General features: G+C 39.2%; 6 protein-coding genes and 1 long non-coding RNA gene across 9 annotated transcripts; 3 read left to right on the plus strand and 4 right to left on the minus strand.

Annotated features, from left to right (window-relative positions):
• The first annotated feature begins 1,065 nt into the window (after positions 1-1,065).
• Positions 1,066-6,265, plus strand: LOC130495126 (uncharacterized). The gene is made up of 21 exons (XM_056986258.1): positions 1,066-1,205; positions 1,409-1,740; positions 2,009-2,181; positions 2,371-2,431; positions 2,551-2,690; positions 2,771-2,960; positions 3,049-3,110; positions 3,228-3,316; positions 3,421-3,493; positions 3,592-3,651; positions 3,747-3,893; positions 3,988-4,026; positions 4,140-4,177; positions 4,259-4,345; positions 4,471-4,636; positions 4,891-4,968; positions 5,073-5,209; positions 5,460-5,536; positions 5,633-5,702; positions 5,787-5,852; positions 5,939-6,265. Exons 1-21 carry the CDS (start codon positions 1,143-1,145, stop codon positions 6,071-6,073), a joined length of 2,283 nt encoding a protein of 760 aa, XP_056842238.1. The 5' UTR covers positions 1,066-1,142; the 3' UTR covers positions 6,074-6,265.
• Positions 6,266-6,348: 83 nt separating this feature from the next.
• LOC130494310 (uncharacterized) lies at positions 6,349-11,080 on the minus strand. Its single transcript, XM_056986259.1, has 2 exons — positions 6,720-11,080; positions 6,349-6,638 (listed from the first exon to the last, which is right to left on the minus strand). The coding sequence occupies exons 1-2, from the start codon at positions 7,369-7,371 to the stop codon at positions 6,535-6,537; spliced, it is 756 nt and encodes a 251-aa protein (XP_056842239.1). The 5' UTR covers positions 7,372-11,080; the 3' UTR covers positions 6,349-6,534.
• On the plus strand, positions 8,199-11,066 carry LOC130495000 (uncharacterized). The gene has a single exon (XM_056985889.1). It carries the CDS (start codon positions 8,199-8,201, stop codon positions 11,064-11,066), a length of 2,868 nt encoding a protein of 955 aa, XP_056841869.1.
• Positions 11,081-12,484: 1,404 nt separating the features above from the next.
• On the minus strand, positions 12,485-13,153 carry LOC130495127 (uncharacterized). Its single transcript, XR_008934400.1, has 2 exons — positions 12,939-13,153; positions 12,485-12,849 (listed from the first exon to the last, which is right to left on the minus strand). It is a non-coding gene; the product is annotated as an uncharacterized LOC130495127 (long non-coding RNA).
• Positions 13,154-13,426: 273 nt separating this feature from the next.
• LOC130495173 (RING-H2 finger protein ATL65-like) lies at positions 13,427-16,403 on the minus strand. Of its 3 annotated transcripts, none has more exons than XR_008934447.1 (2): positions 14,996-16,403; positions 13,427-14,945 (listed from the first exon to the last, which is right to left on the minus strand). XR_008934447.1 is itself a non-coding variant. In XM_056986419.1 (1 exon), exon 1 carries the CDS (start codon positions 16,268-16,270, stop codon positions 15,167-15,169), a length of 1,104 nt encoding a protein of 367 aa, XP_056842399.1. In that variant the 5' UTR covers positions 16,271-16,403; the 3' UTR covers positions 13,428-15,166. The 3 variants fall into 3 exon arrangements, 1 of the variants encoding a protein (XP_056842399.1); XR_008934446.1 differs by having other exon boundaries at positions 13,429-14,920; XM_056986419.1 differs by having other exon boundaries at positions 13,428-16,403.
• Positions 16,404-17,607: 1,204 nt separating this feature from the next.
• Positions 17,608-21,127, minus strand: LOC130495172 (uncharacterized). The gene is made up of 2 exons (XM_056986418.1): positions 19,098-21,127; positions 17,608-18,987 (listed from the first exon to the last, which is right to left on the minus strand). Exons 1-2 carry the CDS (start codon positions 21,120-21,122, stop codon positions 18,910-18,912), a joined length of 2,103 nt encoding a protein of 700 aa, XP_056842398.1. The 5' UTR covers positions 21,123-21,127; the 3' UTR covers positions 17,608-18,909.
• Positions 17,904-18,466, plus strand: LOC130495001 (uncharacterized protein At4g04775-like). Its single transcript, XM_056985890.1, has 2 exons — positions 17,904-18,077; positions 18,170-18,466. The coding sequence occupies exons 1-2, from the start codon at positions 17,904-17,906 to the stop codon at positions 18,464-18,466; spliced, it is 471 nt and encodes a 156-aa protein (XP_056841870.1).
• Positions 21,128-23,607: the final 2,480 nt, after the last annotated feature.

Consider the following 23,607-nt stretch of genomic DNA (forward strand, 5'->3'; position numbering starts at 1 on the left):
TTCAATCTCACTACAATGCTTAAACTTTCTGCTAAGTTAGCCAATGGGTTTTATGGTGAGCAGTTGCATGGCGTTATGGTGAAAACATAGAATGATGCAACTAAGTTTGGTCTTGGTCACTTGGTGCATGATCCTTACAAGCTTCTACGGAACCAGGGAAGGAGATTCATGGTCACAGCTTCTATGGAATCTCTGTTTTTTTATTCATTGCTCGCATCGTGTCTGTAACATGTTTTTGAATTGAAGTGAACTTGTTCACTACATGTTTGCTTTCTGCAATCATTCACTTATATTTTTTTTATGGTTTTATTATTTTGAAGAAATCAAGCAACACCAATACAATACAAGTTAAGACGACAACAACTGAAACAACGTCAAGCCAACACAGAATAACAACAGCAACACACAAACTACAACGAGAACAATGGACTCATGAAGAAAATCAAAACACAAAGCGAGACCTTCCAAAAGAGAACCTGTCTTAGCAAGTTGCCTTATAAACCACACTTCTCCGGGAGTTTAGAAGCAAGGTTTAATTAAGTTGATCCCACTGAGAAAGGGATCGGTTTTGGTTTTCTGCTTGCATAGACACTGGACGTCGGCTTTGGCCAGGGCAGTGCAGCAAGAGCCCTTTGGATCAATCGGGGTGACTTTCTTTTCCTTATTGTGAGACCTTAACATAATCTAAATACCTTCCTTTGCTATGTTCTTGACGTTATCATAATCATCATCCGAGTTCATATGGTTACAACAGCATCATAAGATTTCTTTGCACAACAATATACTTCACCTGCAGTTACATGAACGATCTAAACAAACCTGAGATAAAACATAATGTATATTAATCAACAAAAAAAGTATAGAATTTAATAGAAAAAGCTTGAGAAGCTGAGAAATCCTAAATGGTTCATATGATAACTTCCATATTTAGTGAGACTAATTAGTAAATAACTAAATATATACTAAAAATAGCTAAACCGGATATGAAACCGAAGCAAAAAAAATTCTGGATTCGGTTTAGTTCGGTTTGAGGGGAACAAATATTACAAGAGATTAATAAGATCTCTCTTCTTCTTCTTCCTCCTCTCGCAAGTCACTTTTGAGTCGTTTAGTATCTCTCTATCTGCTACTCCTTCTCAGTCATGATGGATATCGATTTCAACGAATACAAGCTCAGATGCGAGCTTCGTGGCCACGACGACGATGTAAGATCTCTCTCTCTCTCTCTCTCTTTCGTGATCGGTTCTTCTCCGACAAGTGTTCAGCTCCGTGATTCCACCTTCCTTCTAAGATCATCCACTTGAATGTGATTTCTCGTTAGGGTTTAGCTCCAATTTCATGTGCCGATTTGATAAATTAGTGTCACTGTTGTGTATTGTAATTGACCTGATTTAATCTGATTTATCAGGTCCGTGGAATATGTGTTTGCACTGACGAGAACATAGCTACCTCATCAAGAGACAGAACGATAAGGGTATGGTCACTTGCTTCTGATGATAAGCGAAAGTATTCAGCTTCTAAGATTCTCTTGGGTCATACAAGCTTCGTTGGGCCTCTTGCGTGGATGTCGCCGAACGAGGAGTACCCTGAAGGCAGGCTCGTCTCTGGGAGCATGGATACTTGTGTTATGGTTTGGAACCTGGTCAATGGAGAGGTTGTTCAGTCATTGAAAGGTCATAAGATGCAAGTCACTGGTGTTACTCTTGATGATGACGACATTGTTTCATCTTCAGTTGACCAGTATGTCCTCCCATTTTAAGTTTCTTGCTTGAAATCCAATGAGTGTATATTAGCTTGTGGTTTTCTTTTGCTGTTTGATATTATATATGATTCTTGGCACTAGTTATAAGGGTGTTAACTGTATGTGTTATTCTCGTGATGTAGCTTGTTAGCTTTAGTAATACATGGGTATAGAGAGATTCATCAAATTTTGGGTTACTCTCTACTGTTTGTGTAGTGTGACATAAGTTCTCATTTGATTTTTTTTTCTTCTTTTGTTGCTCTGAAGAACTCTGAAGCGATGGAGAAACGGCCAGCTTGCTGAATCTTGGGAGGCGCACCAGTCGCCTGTACAGGCAGTCTTGAAGCTGCCGTCTGGGGAGCTCATTTCAGGGTCAAGTGACACAACTCTCAAACTATGGAAGGGGAAAACAAATCTACGAACTTTTACAGGGCATGCAGGTGAATTTACCTGTGCCTTCGTTTCTTTCTAGTTTCTTTTTCACTGTGAGAAGATGCAGTAAGATATCTTGTCTTGCGAAGTGCTAAGACACTATGATACGTTTGTTCTTATCGCACTAACCTATTTTCAGGGATTTTCTTTTCACCGGAGAAAGTAATCTCTGACATAATTACTTTTGGGTTTTGCAGATACGGTTAGAGGGTTAGCCGTGATGCCTGATTTAGGATTTCTTTCAGCATCACATGATGGGTCAGTTCTTTGCTTCCGACAACCTCTTGCCTTATTCCATTCTATTTGTCCAGTTAATCATGCTCATCGATGACCTCATCCGTATGTTCTTAACCAGAATCTCTTGTTTATCAAAACAGTTCCATCAGGTTGTGGGCCCTAAGTGGCGAAGTTCTTTTGGAGATGGTTGGACACACCTCCATCGTTTACTCAGTTGACGCACATGCATCTGGCTTTATTGTTAGTGGGAGTGAAGATCGCCATGCCAAGATATGGAAAGGTAATGATGGTTTTCCTTTATCTGAAATCATGTTTCTTATAGATTAATATGTTATATCTTGTTGCTTTTGTTTGGTACAGATGGAGTATGCGTTCAGAGTTTGGAACACCCGGGCTGCGTCTGGGATGCCAAGTTCTTGGAGAGCGGAGACATTGTTACTGCATGTTCAGATGGTGTGGCTCGCGTCTGGACAGTACGTGATGGTATGATTGCGGATCAAATGGAGATTGATGCTTATGATTCCCAACTTTCTCAGTACAAATTAAGCAGGTAATCTGATATTTAAAGTTCTGTGTCCATAGAGTATTTCTTTTCCTGGCAGTATAATAATGTTGTGTCTTTTATGTTTTAACCTCAGGAAAAAAGTTGGGGGAATGAAACTTGACGAGCTGCCGGGGCTTGATGCTCTGACGTTACCAGGTGCCACTTGTTATCCAAATTTTGTATACTCTTAATCATCCGGTCGAAAGCTGTAGCTGATATTGTCTGGCTAGGTCAGTCTTGTAACATCTTCCACTATTTGATGTATTCTATCAGGTACCAGCGATGGCCAGACAAAAGTCGTAAGGGAGGGAGACAATGGTGTTGCTTATGCATGGAACATGAACGAACAGAGATGGGACAAAGTAAGTCAACATTATATCTTTTTCTTTTCTGGCTTTTTTGTTTATTCACTGCATGCCATTTTTGCTCTAGACTTGAATACTGCTTTGTTATCAACTTTTTTCAGATCGGTGAGGTTGTTGATGGCCCAGATGGTGTGGGTGACCGTCCTATCCTCGATGGAGCTCAGTATGATTTTGGTTAGATTTTAAACTTTGTTATGGAAGCTTTAGATTCATTTAATATCAAAATGACCAAAACTCTTAGCACGTTTTATTTTATTTTATTTTTCTTCTAGTTTTCGATGTTGACATTGGTGATGGGGAACCTATCCGGAAGCTTCCTTACAATCGAACAGGTACCTGAATTGTGTTGACCTTGTCTTAATTCCTTACTGCATCTACAAGCAAGTGCCTCAATTTATTTATACCCAAATGGTTTCTTGTCTTGCAGACAATCCTTATGATGCAGCTGACAAGTGGCTTCTGAAAGAGAATCTTCCCGTCGCATACCGTCAGCAGATTGTTGATTTTATATTACAGAACTCTGGGCAGAAAGACTTCAATTTTAATCCATCTTTTCGTGATCCCTTCACGGGCGGTAATATTTCTAATTTTTTTAAAAAAAATTTGTTTGGGATTTTGTCTTCAGGTTTCACTGTAATTTTTTATGGTCTGCCTTCTTTGCGTAACAGCAAATGCTTATGTTCCTGGGCAAGCATCTCATTCAGCTGGTATGAATACATCGTGAGACTGAGTTATTTTTTCTAATAAAGGATTTCGTTTTTTTTTAAATAATATTCTTCCTTTTTGAGGTTTGACGAACTTTGACCCTTTTCTGTTGCAGCAACACCAGCAAAACCTTTATACAAGCACATTCCTAAAGTACGCTAGTTTTCTTCTTTCTTTATTCCTGTTTGTTGTTTCTAGCTCCTGATCATTTGTTTCTTCCTTTGTTTTCTCCAGAGAGGAGTGCTAGTTTTTGATGTTGCTCAATATGACGGGATCTTGAAAAAGATGACAGAGTTTAACAATACTCTACGATCTGACCCAGTAAGCTCTCAATAGTAACTTCTGGCACACGAGCACCGTTACTCCAAGAACGATTCAGTGATTATTTGACTTATACTAGTGTTGGTAATTTGTGTGTTTTGAAAAAAAATTCCCCTTTTTTGAAGGTACATACTGACAAGTCCATGACAGAAGCGGAAGTATCCAGAGTGGGCGCAATCGTGAATATACTCAAGGACACATCACATTACCACGCTACCAGTTTTGCTGACATCGATATCGCTTTGCTTTTGAAAGTGATACAAGCATGGCCACCTGCGATGATGTTTCCGGGTAAATCTTCTCTTTTCAATCAATTAGTCAAAAAAACCGTTTACTACATGTTTAGCTTTCCATAGTAACCATATAGCTAAAAGTCAGTTGATTCTCTGATATGCTTATACAACAACCAAAAATGAGATATGTTTTGGTTTTTATGAACAGTATTCTTGGTTTCCATGGCCGTAAATCATTTTAACTTTTTGCTAGCCACTCTATTTTGTGACAATTGTTGGTTTCTAGCTCTTATGCTTATGGTTTTTGTACAGCTACTGATTTAGTCAGGATGCTCGTTTTGCATCCTCATGGAGCAAGCCTACTTATTAAGCATGTGGAAAACAACAATGGTAATTATCTCACGTGAAGTTACGGTTTCCCTCTGTATTTAATAAAAGTATCAGGCGACTTTCTTTATTTAACTTGTATCTTTCTGTGAATAAATTTTAATCAGATCTGCTTCTGGATGTTATAAAGAAAGTCACAGAAGATTCGGCTCTTCCTGCAAATCTTCTAACAACTGTTCGTGTCCTTGTTAATCTATTCAAGAATCCTTCATTTCATTACTGGCTACAGAAGCATCATAGTCAAGTAAGTACTGTTTCGTTTCTATGGGTTTATATCATAATTTGTGAATCTGATGACCTCCATGAACCAGCTTTTGGTTTCTATGTCTAATATCCGTGTTTGAGCTGCGTTTGTGAATGCTTAGAAACGAAGTTTATAATTTTACTTAACTGTAGCGCCTATAGATTCGTGTTTTTGTGTGTTTATTATGTTAATTTGAAGAAGTGGTTTCTCGGGTACTCATCGTTGGATATGTGCTGTCTATTGGATGCAGATTCTTGATGCCTTCTCAAACTGTTATTCATCACCAAATAAGAATCTGCAGTTGGCGTATTCGACGTTACTTCTCAAGTAAGATACTCTCTTATACTAAGTTTGCTCTAGAATCTATATTACTCACTGTTGACACATAACATCAACACCATCGTCTATGTTTTTTTTTTGCAGTTATGCAGTGCTACTAATAGAGAAGAAAGATGAAGAAGGCCAATCTCAAGTCCTTTCAGCAGCATTGCAGGTAGGTCTAATCTGAGAGAACCAATGTACCAAAAAGTTTCCGGAGTTTTCTTTCGTTGTGCTAAAAAAATGATAATTTAAACAGATTGCAGAAGAGGAAGCTGCAGATGTTGATTCCAAGTTCCGGAGTTTGGTAGCAATAGGCTCGCTGGTTAGTTCTCAAACCACTAGAGTTCTATACTTGTTGGTTACATAACTGTTTTAAATGGGTGTATGTTGTTTGTGTAATGATGACAGATGCTTGAAGGGCTCGTGAAGAAGATAGCGATAGATTTTGAGGTGGAGAGCATTGCCAAATCAGCAAAGGCATCTAAGGAAGCTAAGATTGTGGAAGTTGGTGCTGATATCGATCTTCTAATTCGCCAGCCTTAAAAATGGAGTCTTTTGAGATTAGGATTTTTCTTTTATTTGTATTTTGCTTACGTTTCAAGCAGAGTTTCAGATTTCTGAATACATATTTGAATATAAGTCAGATATGGAAAGTGACTCTGCTCTTGTCAACAGAATTTGAATATTTTTTTATAAGAACTTAAATTATAATATCTCTACTACCACTCAAATTCATATCATCTGTTATTAGAGCCGAAGTCTTCCCCCTTCCCGGTGACAGAACCTCTTTACTAAACATACAACAGATTTCGCGGAGATGATAACAAGGCGGAGTGAATAAGAGTTTGTTACAGGAGGAGAAACAAAAAAAAAAAATTGGAAGGTTGAAAACATGCCTTTGAGTTTTAACAACTACGTTTTACCCCTGAAACTTGTACAAATTAGCAAATACTCTTTACGTATTTAAGCTCTGATCATTTTGGGAATATTGTGCAGATTTTCTTTTAATCATTGCAGCAATTTCTGCTTTTGGCAGGAGGTGAACGGCTGACTCTTACGCTGATCTTGTTTTCCTTGCGAATGTGAATCTTTCTTCCTTCTTCATTGACTTGTACCACACTCAAAACTAATTAATTTCCTATATATATATTTTACACATAAATTTATTTAGATGAAGCAAAAGACTTACCAGAAAACGTGCCCCTGAAGTCACTCTCAGCTTCCTCAGAAAATACTTTGTCGCTGGCCATAGGAGCAGTGAGAGCCAGCATGGGTCTATTAGCTTTCATTGAGGCCGCCATAAACTTGTTTGGGTTGACATTCAGGTCCCAGTTGCATCTTTCTATCTCCTTCTCACCATAGTCAAAAACCGGACCCTTCCCTTTGTTAAGATCTGTTGTGAGTAAAGGTGCAGCTTCCAATCTCAAAACAGTCCTCTGAAGAATAGGATCCCTTTCTGTTTCAGCAACAGACTTCTTCACCTTGTCAATCTTAATTGCAAGTGCTTCACCTGTGTCTGCTAGCAGGAACCTTCTCATCTCTTCAAGCACTTCCTCCGCAATTCTAGGTCTACCAGTTGATGTATTGATGCCCACCTGTTCCTCTTCAAGGACTCCAAAGAGAGGATCGTTTTGCTTAAGCACTGGTGCCGCTTTACTCTTCTCAGTGATAATTTTTTCCCTTCTAGCACTTGCAGCCTCTTGTCTCTTCTTCACCTCCCAAGGACAGTTTGCCTTTTCATGATTCATCCTCCTGCAGGTGTAGCAGCGTTTCTGGATTTTTTCATAGTCAAAGTGGATAGTATGAGTTTTACCACCCCCCATGTTCAAGACTCTAGCCATTTTCAGAGGATTGGCTACATTGAAACGGACTTGAACTCTGATGAAGGTTGAGTAATAGGCTTTGATGGATCGAAAGCCACCACCTTCACTTCCCCTAGCATTTCCCCCAAAGAAAACAGAGCCGGCACCGTGTAGTAGTTAACCGGGATCTTGCTTATCTGAACCCACAGAGGAATATATTGGAGATAATCATCCGGCGGATTCTCAACCCACCTCTCCACCACTATAACCCAGTCCTGGTAGGTGTGAACTCCTTTGTCGAGAACATCAAGCAAGTCATGTTCAGTTTTGAAGATGAACTGAAACTTTTCATCTGACAGCGCCACTCCCCTGACTTTTCCTTCTTTTTGCCATTTGCGAGGCATGGTAAGGATGAGACCTGACATTTTTTGACGTTCAGGGTAGAGGGTTCTTCCTATGAGACTGAGAGCATTTTCTTCTGCCGAACTAAACCCAGGTAGCTCCGGCATAGTGAACGGTACTTCTTCTTCTTCATCTTCCAGTGATAGAGCCATAAGAGCTCTGTCCATTGCAGCAGACATCTTGAATTTTTCGGTATAAAAACACAGAAATCTCAGATCTAACTTTAATGTTCAACCAACGTCTTCAAAGAGGAAGAACGAGTAGGTAGAAAAACACTTAATATCTTGTACTCTCACAGCAGAATATAGGAATAAAATATAAAAGTACTGAACTTTCTGAAAGATAACGTGTGAAATTTGCTTAACTCACTCCTCGATTTAATGTTTTACTGGACCCACAGTGAACAACTTAAACCCACAAGGGGATTCTAGAGAGCACGTTTCTCGCCTAAGGTTTCTGAGGCAATGAACTCTGATCTTACAAGAAGAGTTTCTAAAGAAGAAATTAGAGAAGCTTTTTTTTCCATCAACGCCGACAGTGCGCCTGGCCCGGATGGTATGACAGGAGCCTTCTTTCAGAAGTATTGGGAAATTATTGGCGATCAAGTAACGAAAGAGATACAGGAGGTCTTTGAGACAGGGGTTTTACCGAAGGATTGGAACTTCACATACTTGTGTCTGATCCCAAAGATTCCAAACACTGAGAACATGACTGATTTGAGGCCGATAAGCTTATGCTCGGTATTATACAAAGCCGTTTCGAAGATCTTGGTGAAGAGGCTCCAACCTTTCCTGAACTCCTTGGTGTCTGTGAACCAATCGGCATTTGTGAGTGAGAGGAACATTGCAGATAACATCGTCATCGCTCACGAGGCTGTACACGCACTGAAAGTCCATCCATCTGTCTCGAAAGAGTTCATGGCGGTCAAAACGGACATGTCCAAGGCTTACGATCGTGTTGAATGGAGCTATTTAAGGAATCTCATGACAGCATTGGGCTTTGACCCGAAGTGGGTAGAGATGGTGATGATGTGTGTAACCTCAGTCACATTTGCAGTACTGATGAATGACCAACCTTTTGGTTTGATCACTCCACAAAGAGGCTTGAGACAAGGAGATCCATTATCTCCATTTCTATTTGTGCTATGCACTGAAGGACTCACCCACTTGCTCAATGTGGTAGAAAGAAATGGACTCTTTAATGGTCTGCAATTTTCGGAAGAAGGCCCGGCAATACACCATCTTTTGTTTGCAGATGATAGCTTGTTTATGTGCAAAGCTACACAAGATCAGGCCTCGACTCTCCATAGAATCCTGCAGTTTTATGGAGCGGCGACGGGACAGAGTATAAACCTACAAAAATCTTCCATATCTTTTGGGGTGAGGGTTGCGGAGGAAGTTTGCTCAGAGATAAAGAACATCTTGGGGATTATGAATGAGGGAGGAGCAAGCAAATACCTAGGTCTTCCGGAGTGTTTCTCGGGTTCAAAAATTGAGATGCTGTCATACATCAAAGATAAAACTCAAGGAAGGCTAGAAGGATGGTATTTGCGACATTTATCTCAAGGAGGAAAGGAGGTCTTGCTGAAGTCTTCAGCGGGAGGGATACCGGTTTTTGCAATGTCTGCATTCCGGCTTCCAAAAAAATTGATATCAAGCTTGATAAGTGTTTATGCAGACTTCTGGTGGGGCTCGGATGCTCATAAGAAAAAGATTCATTGGGTCTCATGGGATAAGATGTGTCTACCTAAGAAGCTTGGGGGTGTTGGTTTTAGAGATTTGGAATGTTTTAATCAGGCTTTGTTAGCCAAACAAGCTTGGAAAATTCTTAACCAACCCCACTCCTTACTGTCAACTTTCTTACAGAGTAGATATTTTAAGGATGGAGATTTTCTTTCGGCTTCAATGGGAGAGAGACCATCCTTTGCATGGAGGAGTCTTTTGTTTGGGAGAGAATTGCTCCAAAAAGGCCTGAGACACAGAGTGGGAGATGGCAAAAATACAAGAGTATGGCTGGACAAATGGATAGATGATCCAGTGGAAGGACTCAGAGCTCCATGGTTTAAAAACCTTCGTTTTGATGTAAACTTGATGGCAAGCTCACTCATTGATCCAGAGACAAAAAAGTGGAATGAAGCGGGCTTGGAGGAAGTCTTTGTGTCCTGTGATGTTCAGATGATCATGAGGAACCAACCTGTGGCTGCAAGACAGGATTTCTTCACATGGAAATTCAACAAAAGTGGGGAACTAACGGTGAAATCGGCCTACTGGCTTGCTTCCTCTTTAAAAACAAGAGAGCAGAACCCAGAAGCCTTTAGAGAACCCTCCACCAATGTGCTTAAGGAGAAAGTTTGGAAAGTTAAAACAGTTCCAAAGGTTAGAGTTTTCTTATGGAAAGCTTTGAGCAATGCACTTCCGGTGGCAGACTTGATCAGGGCAAGAGGAATGAAGATTGACAATCGTTGTCAAACCTGTGGAAATGAGACAGAATCGATAAATCATGCATTATTTGAATGCACCTTTGCTAGATTAGTATGGGCAGTCTCACCCATTCCTCAACGCAATGGAGGTTTTTCTGAAGACTCTGTTTTTACAAACATGAATTTTCTTCTCAATCTTAATGGAAATACTAACCTGCGGGAGGAAGATAAGAGGGTATGGCCCTGGATCCTGTGGAATCTTTGGAAGAGAAGGAACGAGATGGCATTTGAAGGGAGATGCCTATCTGCGGAGGAACTGGTAATCAAAGCGGTGAGAGACTCCGATGAATGGTATGTGGCTCAAGAAACTGACGCTGAGTGGGCAAAAGCAGAAAAAACCACGGGAACCTCTCTTCACCGTAAATGGAACCCGCCAGAATCAGACTGGGTGATGTGTAACGTGGGAATGGATTTTTCCAGTGAAAAGGAATGTGTGGGAGGAGCTTGGGTTTTGAGAAATGACAGAGGTGTGGTCCTTTGCCATAGTAGGAGAGCTTTCTCTGGAATAAAGAATAGAGAGGATGCAAAGCTGGTGGTTGTTTTATGGGCCTTTGAAAGTATGAGAAGCCAGAGACAATCTAATATCATCTTTGCAGGAGAGTTTGCAGATTTATTTGGAGCACTTCAACGTCCTCGAGCGTGGCCCTCCTTCCTATACCAAACTTCTGTTATGGAAAAGGAGCTGGAAGGGATCACAAACTGGAAACTAAAGGTGGTGACGAGAGAAGCCAATAAAGGGTCGTCACTCATTGCTCAAAGTGTCAACAAGTATGGACTGATAAATTCTTATGTCGCTAGAGGGCATCCATCTTGGTTGTTTGAATTCTTTGTGAATGAAAGTCGAGGTCTCTAATTGTGGTCTTAGTTGAAGATCGTTGGGGAAGAGCTGAGATAACATTGAAACGGTGAAATGAGTTTAGGACAGAAGTGTGAAGGCCTCTGTTTTATAGTGCTCTGTTTTGTAATTCTCTCTTGCTCTGTTTTTTGGGTGGGCTGATCTGGGTAGTTGCAGGAAGCTCCCCTTTTGTAAGGAGGTTTTGGCTTTATTGCCTTTTATATATAATGAATCTATCTTGACGGAAAAAAAAAAAAGAAGCAAAAGACTTACAAAATTTCTGGTTTCTGAGAAATGGAAGGATTGCCGATTCAGAAGATGGGATGCATAAAAGTAAAAGTGAAGCTATTAATAGGATGAACTTGAGACTCATTTTTCTGCCCTATGTATCTTTTGTCTAGCTAAAGCATAAATAGTAAATAAATAGTTGTTAGTGTAAGACTGTTAGGTGGCGATCATATCAGCGTCGTTCTCACCATAGTTGGTGAAGATTTGTATAAGTCAATGCATTTTTAATGAGCGGATGTTGGCCTTTTAATCTTTAGTTTCTTCTCCTTATACTTGCATTAGAAGAAAAAAAATACCATGAATAAGTACCTTTATGTGTATCGAAATTATCTAGTAGTAGTGGTTTAATGGTTTTCCAGATCAAAGATCGATTCTCCTCCAATGTAAAATTGTTAACTCCACATGTGGCTACCTGTCGCCGGCCCACATGAGCAGGATTAGTCGGGATTCGCCTAGACATCTCTCATGTTTAATAAATATATAAAATATCTCCAACGTTAATCATCAATTTCGGTAAAACAATGAGACGCACAAGATATATGGGTAATGGAATCCATGCTTCAGTACTCACTCGACAGTCCAAAATTTTGGATCAAATAGGCAATAGATACTCACAATGACTCAATATCCTAGGGTTTGACATAATTTTTCAACTGAACTCAAAGAATTTGGAAGATTAAGAAAAGGCTCCAGAGCATTCGGTGTGTCCTATACGTAACTCGTGTGGCAAACTGTATAACTGATTCTTTTATCTTTTAGCTAAGAGTGCGAGATTTTTTTTTGTAGGGTTATTCTTCCGACTTGCTTTTAGTGTTGTTTTTGATTTCTATTTTTAAAACCACCTCAATTTAGAGTAATAAAATAGTTATTATGTTAAAAAAAAGAAGGCAGTACACCTAGCTGCTATCCAGAATCGAGATGAGGGGTTACGAAAGTTGCCCGGACAAAAGTGTAAGAAAGGTATCTTGATCGTGACTCGTGAGGTTGTAGAGGGTGACGAATAGCATGAAGAGAAACCTTAGGCGATCAAGACAATCGATCTTGCTGCAGAGAATCTGGTGAATCTCTCTCTAACCAAGTGAGAATATGTTTGGAGATGGAGGCATATATAATTGAATGTTTCTCTCCTTCCACAACTACTATACATACAATGAAATTCCATTTCTTTTATTCATAAGAGTATATAACATACATAATGAAATAACAGTGTAACAAACAATTAGAGACCACTTATTAGAAGATGTATACAATAGATGGATGGAAACGAAAGACAATTATATGTCATAGCTTAGAAATAATTAGGGGGATAGATCTACAAAGATTTCATCTTGGCGCCTAAAAGACACCCAAATGCATATAGATGGAGATTACTGTATTCATAGGGATTCTGTTCAAGCGAAAGTTAAATGTATCTATTTTTGTAAACGGTCCATTTAACCACCACGAACCATAGATTGCCGTTCTCATGGTTTGCCTGCCGGTCTTGACTTACTAGGGCATGCTTCTATATTTACTGTTTGATGAATTCATGACGCTAATCAGTAAACCAAAAATGTAAAATAGAGAGTACAAGTGGAATGATAAATTTTCAGGATTCCTTACAAAGTTTGCGGTTGTGGCATGACTGAGTTGAAGCTGCATAAGATGAAATCAAGAAAGAGAGAATCAGAAGAACCAAAGCAATCAACAACACGTTTCTCTTCATTTTCTATATTTATGTGTTGTAGGTGAAAAAGTTATGTGTGTGTATTTATACCAGTTACAGATTTTTTATTCTTTCAAATGTGAAGTCTACAATGAAGCAGCGTATAGAAGACCTTTTCTGATCTTTTATTATCCGACTTGAAGGAGTCTTCGACGTAGACAAACATGATAGTTCTCTTTACACAACGCGTGGACATATTGCATGTTTTTTCTTTTTTGAATATCAACAAAGTTTGAAACCGAAATCTCTAATTTCTTAAATTTGAAACCATAACATTTAATGTTAGTTTTTTTTTAATATTAGTTTCATTCCTGCTATTTTTAACAACTTATAAATTACGAATTTACGATTTACTTTACTGAAGTCCTTTAATCCCTTTTCCAAGAGGAATGGTAGTGATGCTTATAAGTTATAACTATGACATAAAGTTGCCCCTTTACAAAGAAAAAAAACTTATGATACAAAAAGTACGCATAAAAATGAAGCATTAAAGAATAAACAGAACTCCAAAAACCAATGTGATATCTTTTCTCCCCAATTCTACCTGCATGTAAGGTTAAAAAAGGTCAACTTGCATGTCCACGTCCTGTCTCATCAGCCGAGAATGTTTCAAAGTCACGTAATTTGAATATACTTAGCGGCTAATAAAAGACACTAATAAACCTAATAATTATCAGCACAAGAAATTGGATCATGACTAAATTGATATTGTTAGCACGTTGGAAACAAACAAAAACTCTAAATCTGAAGTGTCTGATTGGGTATTGGTTATAGGGTCTTTCTTTGAAGAACGATCCTTAAATCACGCATATTTCTTCATGAAACAGCGACATTTAAATATGTCTAGATTAAAAACTGTATAACAAATTTTAGATCATGAGTCATGAGACATGACTAGTGAAGACTCATGTGTTTGTGTCTGTAACTACAATGCTACAATGCTTGAATGTCTCGTGAAGAAAATACAGATATTTTTTTTATGCGGAAACATTCTCAAATCAGGACCATCTTTAGAGAAGCTAGAAGTTCGGGTTGATGTCGATCTTCTAACTCGTCAGCATTCTTAAGAGAGAAACTTGTGATTGCGCCTTATATTTGATAAATGTTAGCAAAAAAGATGTTTCTCTTTACAGTTTCACACGATCTGTATTCCTTTTCACTTGAAATGCATGGCAAAGTTTCCTAGCAGAGCTTCAGATTAAATCTGAAAACAGATTTAAATAACAAACAGTTGTATACAATGAAAACAGAGGGCAACTAAAAGAGAGACTACTCTGTAAAAATGCCCCAAAGAAACCATATATATGTAGATGAAATTATGCTTAGAGATTTAATTTGGAATTGTAGTTTTTCCAACTAGAATCATAATCATTTTCCGTGAAAAATTCTTTGTAAGAAGCTAAGCGTTTTAGCTAGCTCCCATATAATATCAGTAATGTTATCATTATCAATAACATTTTGTAGGAAACCAAAGGCGCAATTTAGATCCGTGCCTTCTCAAATGTAACATTATTCTCCACCATGTAACTAATCATAAATTACCTTTGGTCAAATTAAATCGACAGCTAAACAGAAAAATTAGTAGTATGAACACTTGAACAGAAAGCTTAGCAAACATTAAACTCCGTGATATAAAAGCAGTTAGGCGACCGACAATACTAAAGTTATTATAGAAACGAAAGTTAAACGAGATTGTCGACTTCGTCGTTTCTATAATAACTTTGGCAGGTTTGGAAGTTAATGCATTTGACACTCCAAGAGAAATACAGTAGTTTATAGTTTTATACTACCAAAACAGTCCAGTCTTCGATCTTTGGATCGAGTTCAGTTGTCTTTGGACCAGGATCAGTTCGGACCCTCTCAGCTTTGGCGTATGCCACTGCACATAGAATTTTTATACACCACTAATAAATCAGGTAGAGAAACTGCAAAATAAACAAATGAATAAACGAACCTTGTTGTTGTTGTTGTTACGAAGCAAAGAAGCTTGAGCATTTTCTGAATCTCTCTTCTCTGTTTCGTCCCATTTAAATTCCATTTAATGCCAAACCCCACATTCCCATTAATGCTCTTCTCCTCCTCTCCTCCCCACTCTCCCTTACCATCACCACCGTCCAATCTCATGTTACATATCCACCCTACACGTGTCCCCTCTCCTCCATCTCTCCGGCGACAACAGCGCCTCTGGATCACCGCACCTCAGCCGGCTCGACGAGTGCGGTGCTGTTCTGAAAAACATCGGACTCGTCATCGACTTCGTCCGCCTCGACGACGAGCTTCCCGTCGCCGGAATCCTCTCCGATATCGGGAAGAACACCCCCGATCGCCGCCGCGATTTCGCGCTCCTGTGGTAACGCAACGAGAACACTCTCGATTTCGACATTAGGTTTCCGAACGGAGACTGACGCTGCTGCTTGCTGCTCCACGTGGATCTCCGGTGTCTCCACGGCGTCGCTGCCGATTCTTCCCTCTCGTAACCGAACGAGTAAGATCGCTTAAACTCCCGATCCGGTGATCGCTCCTCCACTGACGCTGTGATCTCCTCGTCGATCGCAGCAGCAGCAGCAGCGATCTCGTCGTCGAAGCTCGGACGAATCCGTGGAGCCATTAAGGGGACGAAAGGCGAGGTAGATGAAACGACGCCGGATCGGAGAATAGCCGTGCGGCAGAGGGGACAGTTAGGATGAGAACGTAACCACTCGTCGATGCACTCGACGTGGAAAGCATGGAAGCATAACGGAAGCGTGCGCACGTAATCTCCATCCTCGAACTCCAACAAACAAACAGCGCAATCAACGGCGGAGGAGGATTTAACGGTGCAAGAGGCGGTGGAGTAGAGAAACAGAGGAAGCGTTTTGATAACGGAATCGTCTAATCCGTAGGAGGAGTGGTGAAACGAGTCGAAAGGCGATCGGAGATGGGAGGATGAAGTCGAGGCAGAGGATAGGTGAAGTAGACGGCGGCGACGGGATCTCCACCGTCGAAAACGACGGAGAACGGGAGATATAAAACGGCGGGAGATGAGGCGAGAGTAGGTCACGAAGAGAAAAGTGGCGGCTAGAACAACCACCATAGCGATCAAAGGAGGACTGAACTGGAGAGGAGGATCAGAAGAACGGGAAAGAATCTCATCTGCTTCACCGGGATACGGTGAAAGTGACGGGGAAGGCGCCGGTGAGGGAACTGGTGAGATATCGCCGGAATGTGGCGGTGGCGCCGCGAATCGCATGATAGTTTGGGTTGTTTATGTTAAAAAAACAAAAAAAAAAGTATAACAAGAAAAGCTCTTACAAAACAGAGCTTCCAGTGAAAGGCTTAACGTAAATGAATATTCAGCGTTGACTAAAGGTAAACGGTATTCGGACACTAATTGTGCCACGTCACTGTTTTAAAAAAAAAAAAATCTAATGCTGACATATATATATATAACGATCAAAATCACTCATAATTGATCAAATAAATACAGATTTGGAAGCAATCCGATCGTGGAATCTAGTTATTTACATATAAATGTAGTTTTCTGTATTATACTATAAGATATTAATCACTAAATAACTAACTGTAGTGTTATCATTTAGCTAGGAAAAGAGATAAGCAAAATCTAGCAATATGGAGTTTCGAGGGGAATAAAAGAAAAAAAAAGAAGAAGATAGTGGCTCCTTTAGGGTTGTTTGATTTTAATGTGGATTTGATTTGATGTGGTGACCCAGTCTGATACTGATGGTCTTGGAACTTTATTAAGTGGATTTTTTATGACTTTGTTATATCTTTTACATCCAAGCCTTTAGAAAATTCTCGTTTCATTTTCATACTGCCTAATAAAGCCAACCAAGTGAAAACTTTGTTATTTACGATGTATGTCATTTCTCTTCTAGATGGTTATATTCCTCGTTTTTATAATGTATGAGATCATTATTCATATGATTTTGACTAAAGACATGCTTATTTGGTGGGTGGATGTTAATTTTAAAATTAATGTAAAATTACATAAGAAGTAGAATTTTCAGGTTGACTAATATGATACAAGACTCTGATCATATTATACATATACATGAGAGTATGAGACTGTACAAGTCTTTGAAATAGCCAAGAAAAAAATGTATCTACTAAGAACCAAGTCACATGTTCATAAGTTAAGTCCACATTATCCTCATTACTTCTTTTAAGATCTAGAGCTCCTTGCTTGTGACCCAAAGAGAAGAAAACTTTACTTGCATGAAATAATATGTAAAGTTAATATGTATTTCTGATGGCAATAAAGGTGCAATAAAAACCGGTCAGAAGTACTTGGCTTGGCCTATCTATACAATGAAACACAATGACTCCAGAATTTATTGTTCAACTACTTTCTTTTTAGTCCCAGAGATATTTTTGACATTATTGTTCATTAAAACTCTATTTGTTTGCACTTTGCACCCTTATCCTCATGGATTTAGAAACTTGTTACCATCTCCTATGGCTAGCGCTGGACAAGGGACTTCCACTTTTAAACATACAGGCTTTATCGGGAAAACGACCTATTTCCCCACCGTAACTATGGCATAGTAATAAATGTACACAAAGTTTAAGCCTCGTCCCAATTGCACACATACCAACTATAACAACGCATTTCCACATACGAGAAAAGATCGAAACCCGTTTCCCCCTCAACCAAGATTTAAGTTGGTTTTAATGGTTTATTACATGAACCGATAGTAAACCGGTTCGTATTGGTACACTTCGACCCAGATAAAGATCCGAGTAAGAAACGATTTAAACCCGACCCGAAACCCCTTTAAAACCCCCAAAATCGAGTTCATGTCTTTAGAACCCTAAAACCTAAAAATTCAGAGAGAGATTCTATTTGCCCAGACCCAAAAAGTATGAGTCATGAATCGGGAAATTCGAGTGGAGTCTCTACGGGTCGAGCAAGAGGTCGTGTTGTTGGTGTTCCGAAGAGATGTTGGTGTGGAGAATTAGTTATCCCCTTGATGTCAAATTCGAAGCCAAATCCTTGCAGAAGATACTTTCGTTGTGCTTTTGCGGCAGAGAAAAGGGTTAGTTTGTTTCTAATTACAGTTACAAATGTGATTGTTCAAAATGTGATTGTTCAAAATGTGTGGGTGAATCAATTTTTCTGTGTTTGTAGCTGAGTAATGATAATCACAGTTACAAATGGGTTGATGAGGCTTTGTTGGATGAGGTTGAAGCATTGTCGTTTAGGATAGGGAGACTTGAACAGGGCATGTTGACTGGTCGTGTGGAAGAAGAAAGGGATGCCCAAGAAGAGAAGACAAAGTTTGAAGAGTTTGGATTGAAGTTAGAGACCGAGATTTCTGCAAGAATGGAAGATGTTGTGAATGAAGTCAAAAGTGAGGTGAAGAAGGCGCTGGTGCTTGTTGTTTTAGGATGTGTGGGGATGGTTGTGTTGGCTAAGATACTATAATTTTTCTCGATTTGTTATGTCTAATGGTGGTATGTTTAAGTGTCTAGTTTGTTTCTGTTGTGTCTGTTGTCTAAGATGATGATTTATGTTGTGTCTGTTGTTTAAAATGATGAAAGAAGGATGTTATTTTAAGATGATTATGCTGTTAAATTGTGAGAATCAAGAATTCTAAATCCTTTCAAAAGCATTCAAAAGCATGACTAAAGCCATTAAAATATCATACATTGACCCAGCAACATATCTTGAACACACTAAAATAGAGTCTAAATCCATTAAACTAGTTCATATACCCGAGAAACAAGGTCATGAAACGTGCAAAAGGAATCTAAAGCCGAGAAACAAGGTCCTAGACCCTCAAAAAAACACCTAAAACCGAGAAAAAACACTTAAAACACCACAAAAACAGACCACTTCTTCAAATCTCTCTTCTCTTCTTTGCATATTCACTTCCTAGACTGAGAGCCTTGAGTGCAAACACCTTGGGAGGCTTCAGGCTGAGAAGATTCACCACTCACAAAAGTCTGAAAACACATCACATCCCCAATCAATTCAACAAGCTTCATTTCAATCCAAAACACATCATCATAAACAACAAAACCGAGAGAGAAACCGAGAGAGAAATGAAACAAACCTTGTTCTTATGGAACCTGATGTTATGATTAGCAGCACCACATTGCCCACAGTGCATGATCCGCTTCAAGGTCTTGTCTTTTTTCTTCGATGGTGATTCATTGACTCCTCTCTTCCTCTTTTTATCTGCTTTAGTCACCTTCTTACGGCCTGGTTGATCTGGGATCACAGGTTCAATTATAGATGGTTCTTCTCCTACGGGCCAGAACTTTGCTCCACGCAATGGTACAATCCCTTCAGCATACGTACGCCTCCACGTAGGTGTCTTAAACCAGTGAACCACATAGTCTTGAGCCTCTAGACCTTTCTTCAACATAACTCCATAGGCGTGCTCACAAGGGATCCCTGTAATCTCCCATCTCCTGCAACTACAAGTTCTACTCTCCAAGTTAACCCTATGTGCACAGCCATAGCTAGTAGTACATTCATATGTCTGGTTGGTGGAAGGTCTAATCGTCGATTCTGAAGCTTTCTGGTGCAACTTCTCGAGCATCTCAACGACATACGGTGTGCAAATCCCTTCGTAACTGCTGCAGATGACATCCCTTTTCGCTATACGAACCATTGCCAAGCGAGCTATTGTCTCCAACATAGGTACAAAGGGTTTGTCTCGGGCTTTACCTATGGAGTTGTTGAATGACTCGGTTGAATTGTTCTCCACGTCTTCACAATAAGGTCCAAGCTTGTGAAACGCCCTGCACCACTTCTCTGGCTTTGCCTTCATCACGTCGTCATAAACAGCTGCATCGTACATCTGAATGTCTAAGAGGTTTGCTCTGTAATCAGCCTCATTGTAGCTCCAAGCAAGGTTCCAAAGCTTTAGCTTCATATCTGGTTTCTTTCCATGGTTCTTCTTCAAGTTACCATAGATGTGTCTAACACACATCCTATGCTCAATTCCCGGCAGTGCTCTCTTCACAGCAGCAATCAATCCCTTCTGACGATCTGAAACCATAACATAACCATCTCCTTCTTCTAGTCCTAGATCAACCTTGATCTTTTTCACAAACCACAACCAGTTGTCTGTATTCTCTACTCCTACCACAGCCCATGCGATAGGGTAAATAGAGTTATCGGCATCGCGACCCAAAGCCACTAGCAGCTGCCCTTTCATCCTAGACTTCAAGAAACATCCATCTACTCCAATTAGTGGCCTGCATGTTTCTTTCCAGCTTCTCCTCAGAGCATCAAAACAGACATAAAATCTGTTGAAAACGTCAATGCCAGCATCATTCTTCACACAGTCAAGCTCCACAGAAGAATTTTGATTCGAGCTTCTTATCTCAGCGCAGTAATCCCTCAACCGCCCAAACTGCTCATCATACTCTCTTGCAATCCATCTGACCGCCTTGTTCCTAGCATGTTGGCATTGCGGCCTACTAACATTGATCTTCCATTTCTCCATAACAAGCTCCTCCATCTTCATGGGCATGAAATATTCTGGTTCTTCTCTGATCTTGTCAACAAACAAGCGAGCTATTTGTGGAACTTTAAGCATCTCACAAGTACCTGTAGGAACACAAGTATGATCCTTCTTCATGATTTTCACCTGCCATTTGTTGGGATACTTTGCTGCAACTGAGGCGTAGACGCGCCACGAGCAACCTTTGCCTTCACATACAAATCCGATCTTTGTGCTGTCATATCGATTCTGCTTGATGTTCCTTCCCGTTTTCAGAGCATAATCGAGCACTGCTTCCTTAAACGCAATTCCATTGATGAACACCTGCCCAACAAACAACTCCCCACTGCCTCTTCTAAACTGATCGCGCCTGTAGATAGTTCTCTGAACCTCTTTTCTCTGATTCTCTTCCACGTCTGCCTCTTCATCTGATTCTGTCTCTGGATACAGGTTATGCTTCACTGGAGGCTCATCAACAAAGTTCATGGCATCCTTCTCAATGTTGTAGTCGTTGCGCTCTCTTCTATCTTCACCATCAGAGTCAATATCAGGAGAATCAGGTGTCCCCGGATCGAAAGCAGGTACATCATTCCACTCTACATTCACATCAGACCATGGCTCCATTGTTGATACCTGCAAAACAAAGACATACAAAATGGTAAGAGACAACGAGAGAGAGACCAAGAGAGAGACAGAGCGAGAGACAGAGAGAGAGACAACAAGAGAGAGACCAAGAGAGAGACAGAGCGAGAGACAGAGAGAGAGACAACGAGAGAGAGACAACAAGAGAGAGACCAAGAGAGAGACAACGAGAGAGAGACAGAGAGAGAGACAGAGAGAGAGACAAGAGAGAGAGATGTCGAATTTCCCGAACTGGAGACAATCAGAGACAATCGGAGACCTTCTTCTTCGCCAAAGAGAGGGGTTGATGTTTTAGGGTTTCTAATTTGATTAATCGGGTCATGGGTTGATATATGGGGATTTAATTGGGTTTTAATTCTCTAATCGGGTGATAATCGGGTTGTTTTTGGTTAAGATAGGTTAGTCATTGGTTAAGTCTGGGTTTTAGAAACACTAACCAACTATTAACCACGATATGTCGGTATTAGTCTGATTTTCAAAGTTGAGGGGGAAACGGGTTTCGATCTTTTCTCGTATGTGGAAAGGCGTTGTTGTAGTTGGTATGTGTGCAATTGGGACGAGGCTTAAACTTTGTGTACATTTATTATTATGCCATAGTTACGGTGGGGAAATAGGTCGTTTTCCCGGCTTTATCATACTCCTTTTGGGCCGATAAATTTATCATATTCTTGGGCCGATAAATTTATCATACTCTTGGGCTAAGAATAGTCCTTAAACTGAAAAAGCCCAAATAATGTATCTCACTTTAATATCACGTATAAACTTGGTTTTCCATCCATGTGAATTGGATCTATGCAAGTAGCTACATTCGTTTAATTTCTACACTTGCATTTTAGTCATGAAATGCTTCTGTTTCCTTGAATTTGATCGATTACAGTAGCTACGTTTGTTTAAATTCCTCACAATATGTACTACGCATGTAACACTAGTTGCTTTTAGTAACTATTACATGCAAGTGCCAATGAAAAATGCAAAATACAGAACGCAGCTACTCAGGGTTTGTAGTTAATGACTTATATTACTGTTTTTACCTTGTTATAAACTCAAGTTCATACGTAACTAGTGTATGCGTGCATCATGGATGAGAAGAAAAACGATCTCCTCGGAATCTTTTTGTCTAATGGCCATGTATAAGTGTTGCCATTATGTCATAATCTGAACTCATTGAGCTATAAAGGTTAAAAAAAAAACAATATAGCGAACACCAAAAACGTGTAATCATCTATGATTTATAGAAAACCTTTTTATTCAGCATGAAGTGATTGATCAGACAATTATTGCCTTAAACAAATCTTTGACAAATAAAAGATAATAATTCAAATATGGATGAGTTAATCATTTAAAATGACATGCAAATACTTTATGATGTATTGATCTTGGCTGCTTCTTTGGTTGGGTACACTCTGTTCCTTTATCGCTCTTCTCTGTATAGTTGTATTGTATACATGAAAAATAATGATGGATGAAACTAAAATTTTCCACCCTATTGGCAATAATCAACATTAAAATCAACACCAGAATATTACAATAGACTGACACGTTTTTCCTAAAAAGATATCGTAATATATTTAGGCATTGTAAAATAAAGAAAATAAGCTTGCATGTGTTAAAATTTGATTACTGTGGAAACTAAAAAGAAGATTATTAAAAACGAAAATAATTTAATTAAGTGAATGACACCCATACGTCAAGGACTGGTGGACCAAGCAGTCCATATTAAAATGATACATTATGCATAAAATCTTATCCTCTAATCGAAAACTCTTACTTTGTTCATGAACCATGTCTTAGTGTCTTCGTCATATATATGTCTTCGTCATCCTCTTAGTCTAATTTACAACTCGAACCAAAATCTCAACAAACAATCATTTTTAGTAAAATATTTTTGTTTTCAAGATCACACATGTCCTTGCGATAGTCTTCCATGTGTGTTTGCTGTATCCCAAAAAAAATCTTGATTTTGGTTAGCTTCTAAAGATAATATCGGGTAGTGTTTTCTCTTCGTCAAACAAGGCCAAATGTGTAGCACGATTTTCTTACAATGTTAAGAAACAAACATAGATTATATTTTATAGTTAACATTTAAATAAGTAAACCAATAGCGACGGTATATGATACAAATAATTAATGATTTTTTAGATAAGTAAATTATTTCTCTTTCTCGAGACGCTTACATAAATCTCACCTAACAAATACACTGATACTAGTTTTCATATATACATGGACATGGTGATGTCACTTCTGAGTTTGATGCATAACTCATAGCGTAATACGTGTACAGTTTTAGCTAAAACTATAGTGTCTTTGGTTTTCTGACTCAACCTTTAATCAGTGCCGGACCAATCTTTGATACTGCCCCAATCAAAATTTAAAATTATATCCTTATACATATTTTATTAATATTGCAAAACAGTAAAAATGTTTTAAATATTCATTAAAAATCAAAATCTATAATTTATTTATAAAA

Source organism: Raphanus sativus, chromosome 5 (genome assembly GCF_000801105.2).
Source record: "Raphanus sativus cultivar WK10039 chromosome 5, ASM80110v3, whole genome shotgun sequence".
In the NCBI taxonomy this organism is placed as follows: Eukaryota; Viridiplantae; Streptophyta; class Magnoliopsida; order Brassicales; family Brassicaceae; genus Raphanus; species Raphanus sativus.

Excerpts from the sequence above, each read along its gene's own strand:
- LOC130495001 (XM_056985890.1), top strand. The coding sequence starts at position 17,904 with ATGAGTCATGAATCGGGAAATTCGAGTGGAGTCTCTACGGGTCGAGCA. Across the intron at positions 18,078-18,169 it reads CTTTTGCGGCAGAGAAAAGG|CTGAGTAATGATAATCACAG; the intron begins GTTAGTTTGTTT and ends CTGTGTTTGTAG.
- LOC130494310 (XM_056986259.1), bottom strand. The coding sequence starts at position 7,371 with ATGGCTAGAGTCTTGAACATGGGGGGTGGTAAAACTCATACTATCCAC. Across the intron at positions 6,639-6,719 it reads CTTCAGGGGCACGTTTTCTG|TCAATGAAGAAGGAAGAAAG; the intron begins GTAAGTCTTTTG and ends GTGTGGTACAAG.
- LOC130495000 (XM_056985889.1), top strand. The coding sequence starts at position 8,199 with ATGAACTCTGATCTTACAAGAAGAGTTTCTAAAGAAGAAATTAGAGAA.
- LOC130495172 (XM_056986418.1), bottom strand. The coding sequence starts at position 21,122 with ATGGAGCCATGGTCTGATGTGAATGTAGAGTGGAATGATGTACCTGCT. Across the intron at positions 18,988-19,097 it reads TCAGGTTCCATAAGAACAAG|ACTTTTGTGAGTGGTGAATC; the intron begins GTTTGTTTCATT and ends ATGTGTTTTCAG.
- LOC130495173 (XM_056986419.1), bottom strand. The coding sequence starts at position 16,270 with ATGCGATTCGCGGCGCCACCGCCACATTCCGGCGATATCTCACCAGTT.
- LOC130495126 (XM_056986258.1), top strand. The coding sequence starts at position 1,143 with ATGATGGATATCGATTTCAACGAATACAAGCTCAGATGCGAGCTTCGT. Across the intron at positions 4,178-4,258 it reads TATACAAGCACATTCCTAAA|AGAGGAGTGCTAGTTTTTGA; the intron begins GTACGCTAGTTT and ends TGTTTTCTCCAG. Across the intron at positions 4,346-4,470 it reads ATACTCTACGATCTGACCCA|GTACATACTGACAAGTCCAT; the intron begins GTAAGCTCTCAA and ends CCTTTTTTGAAG.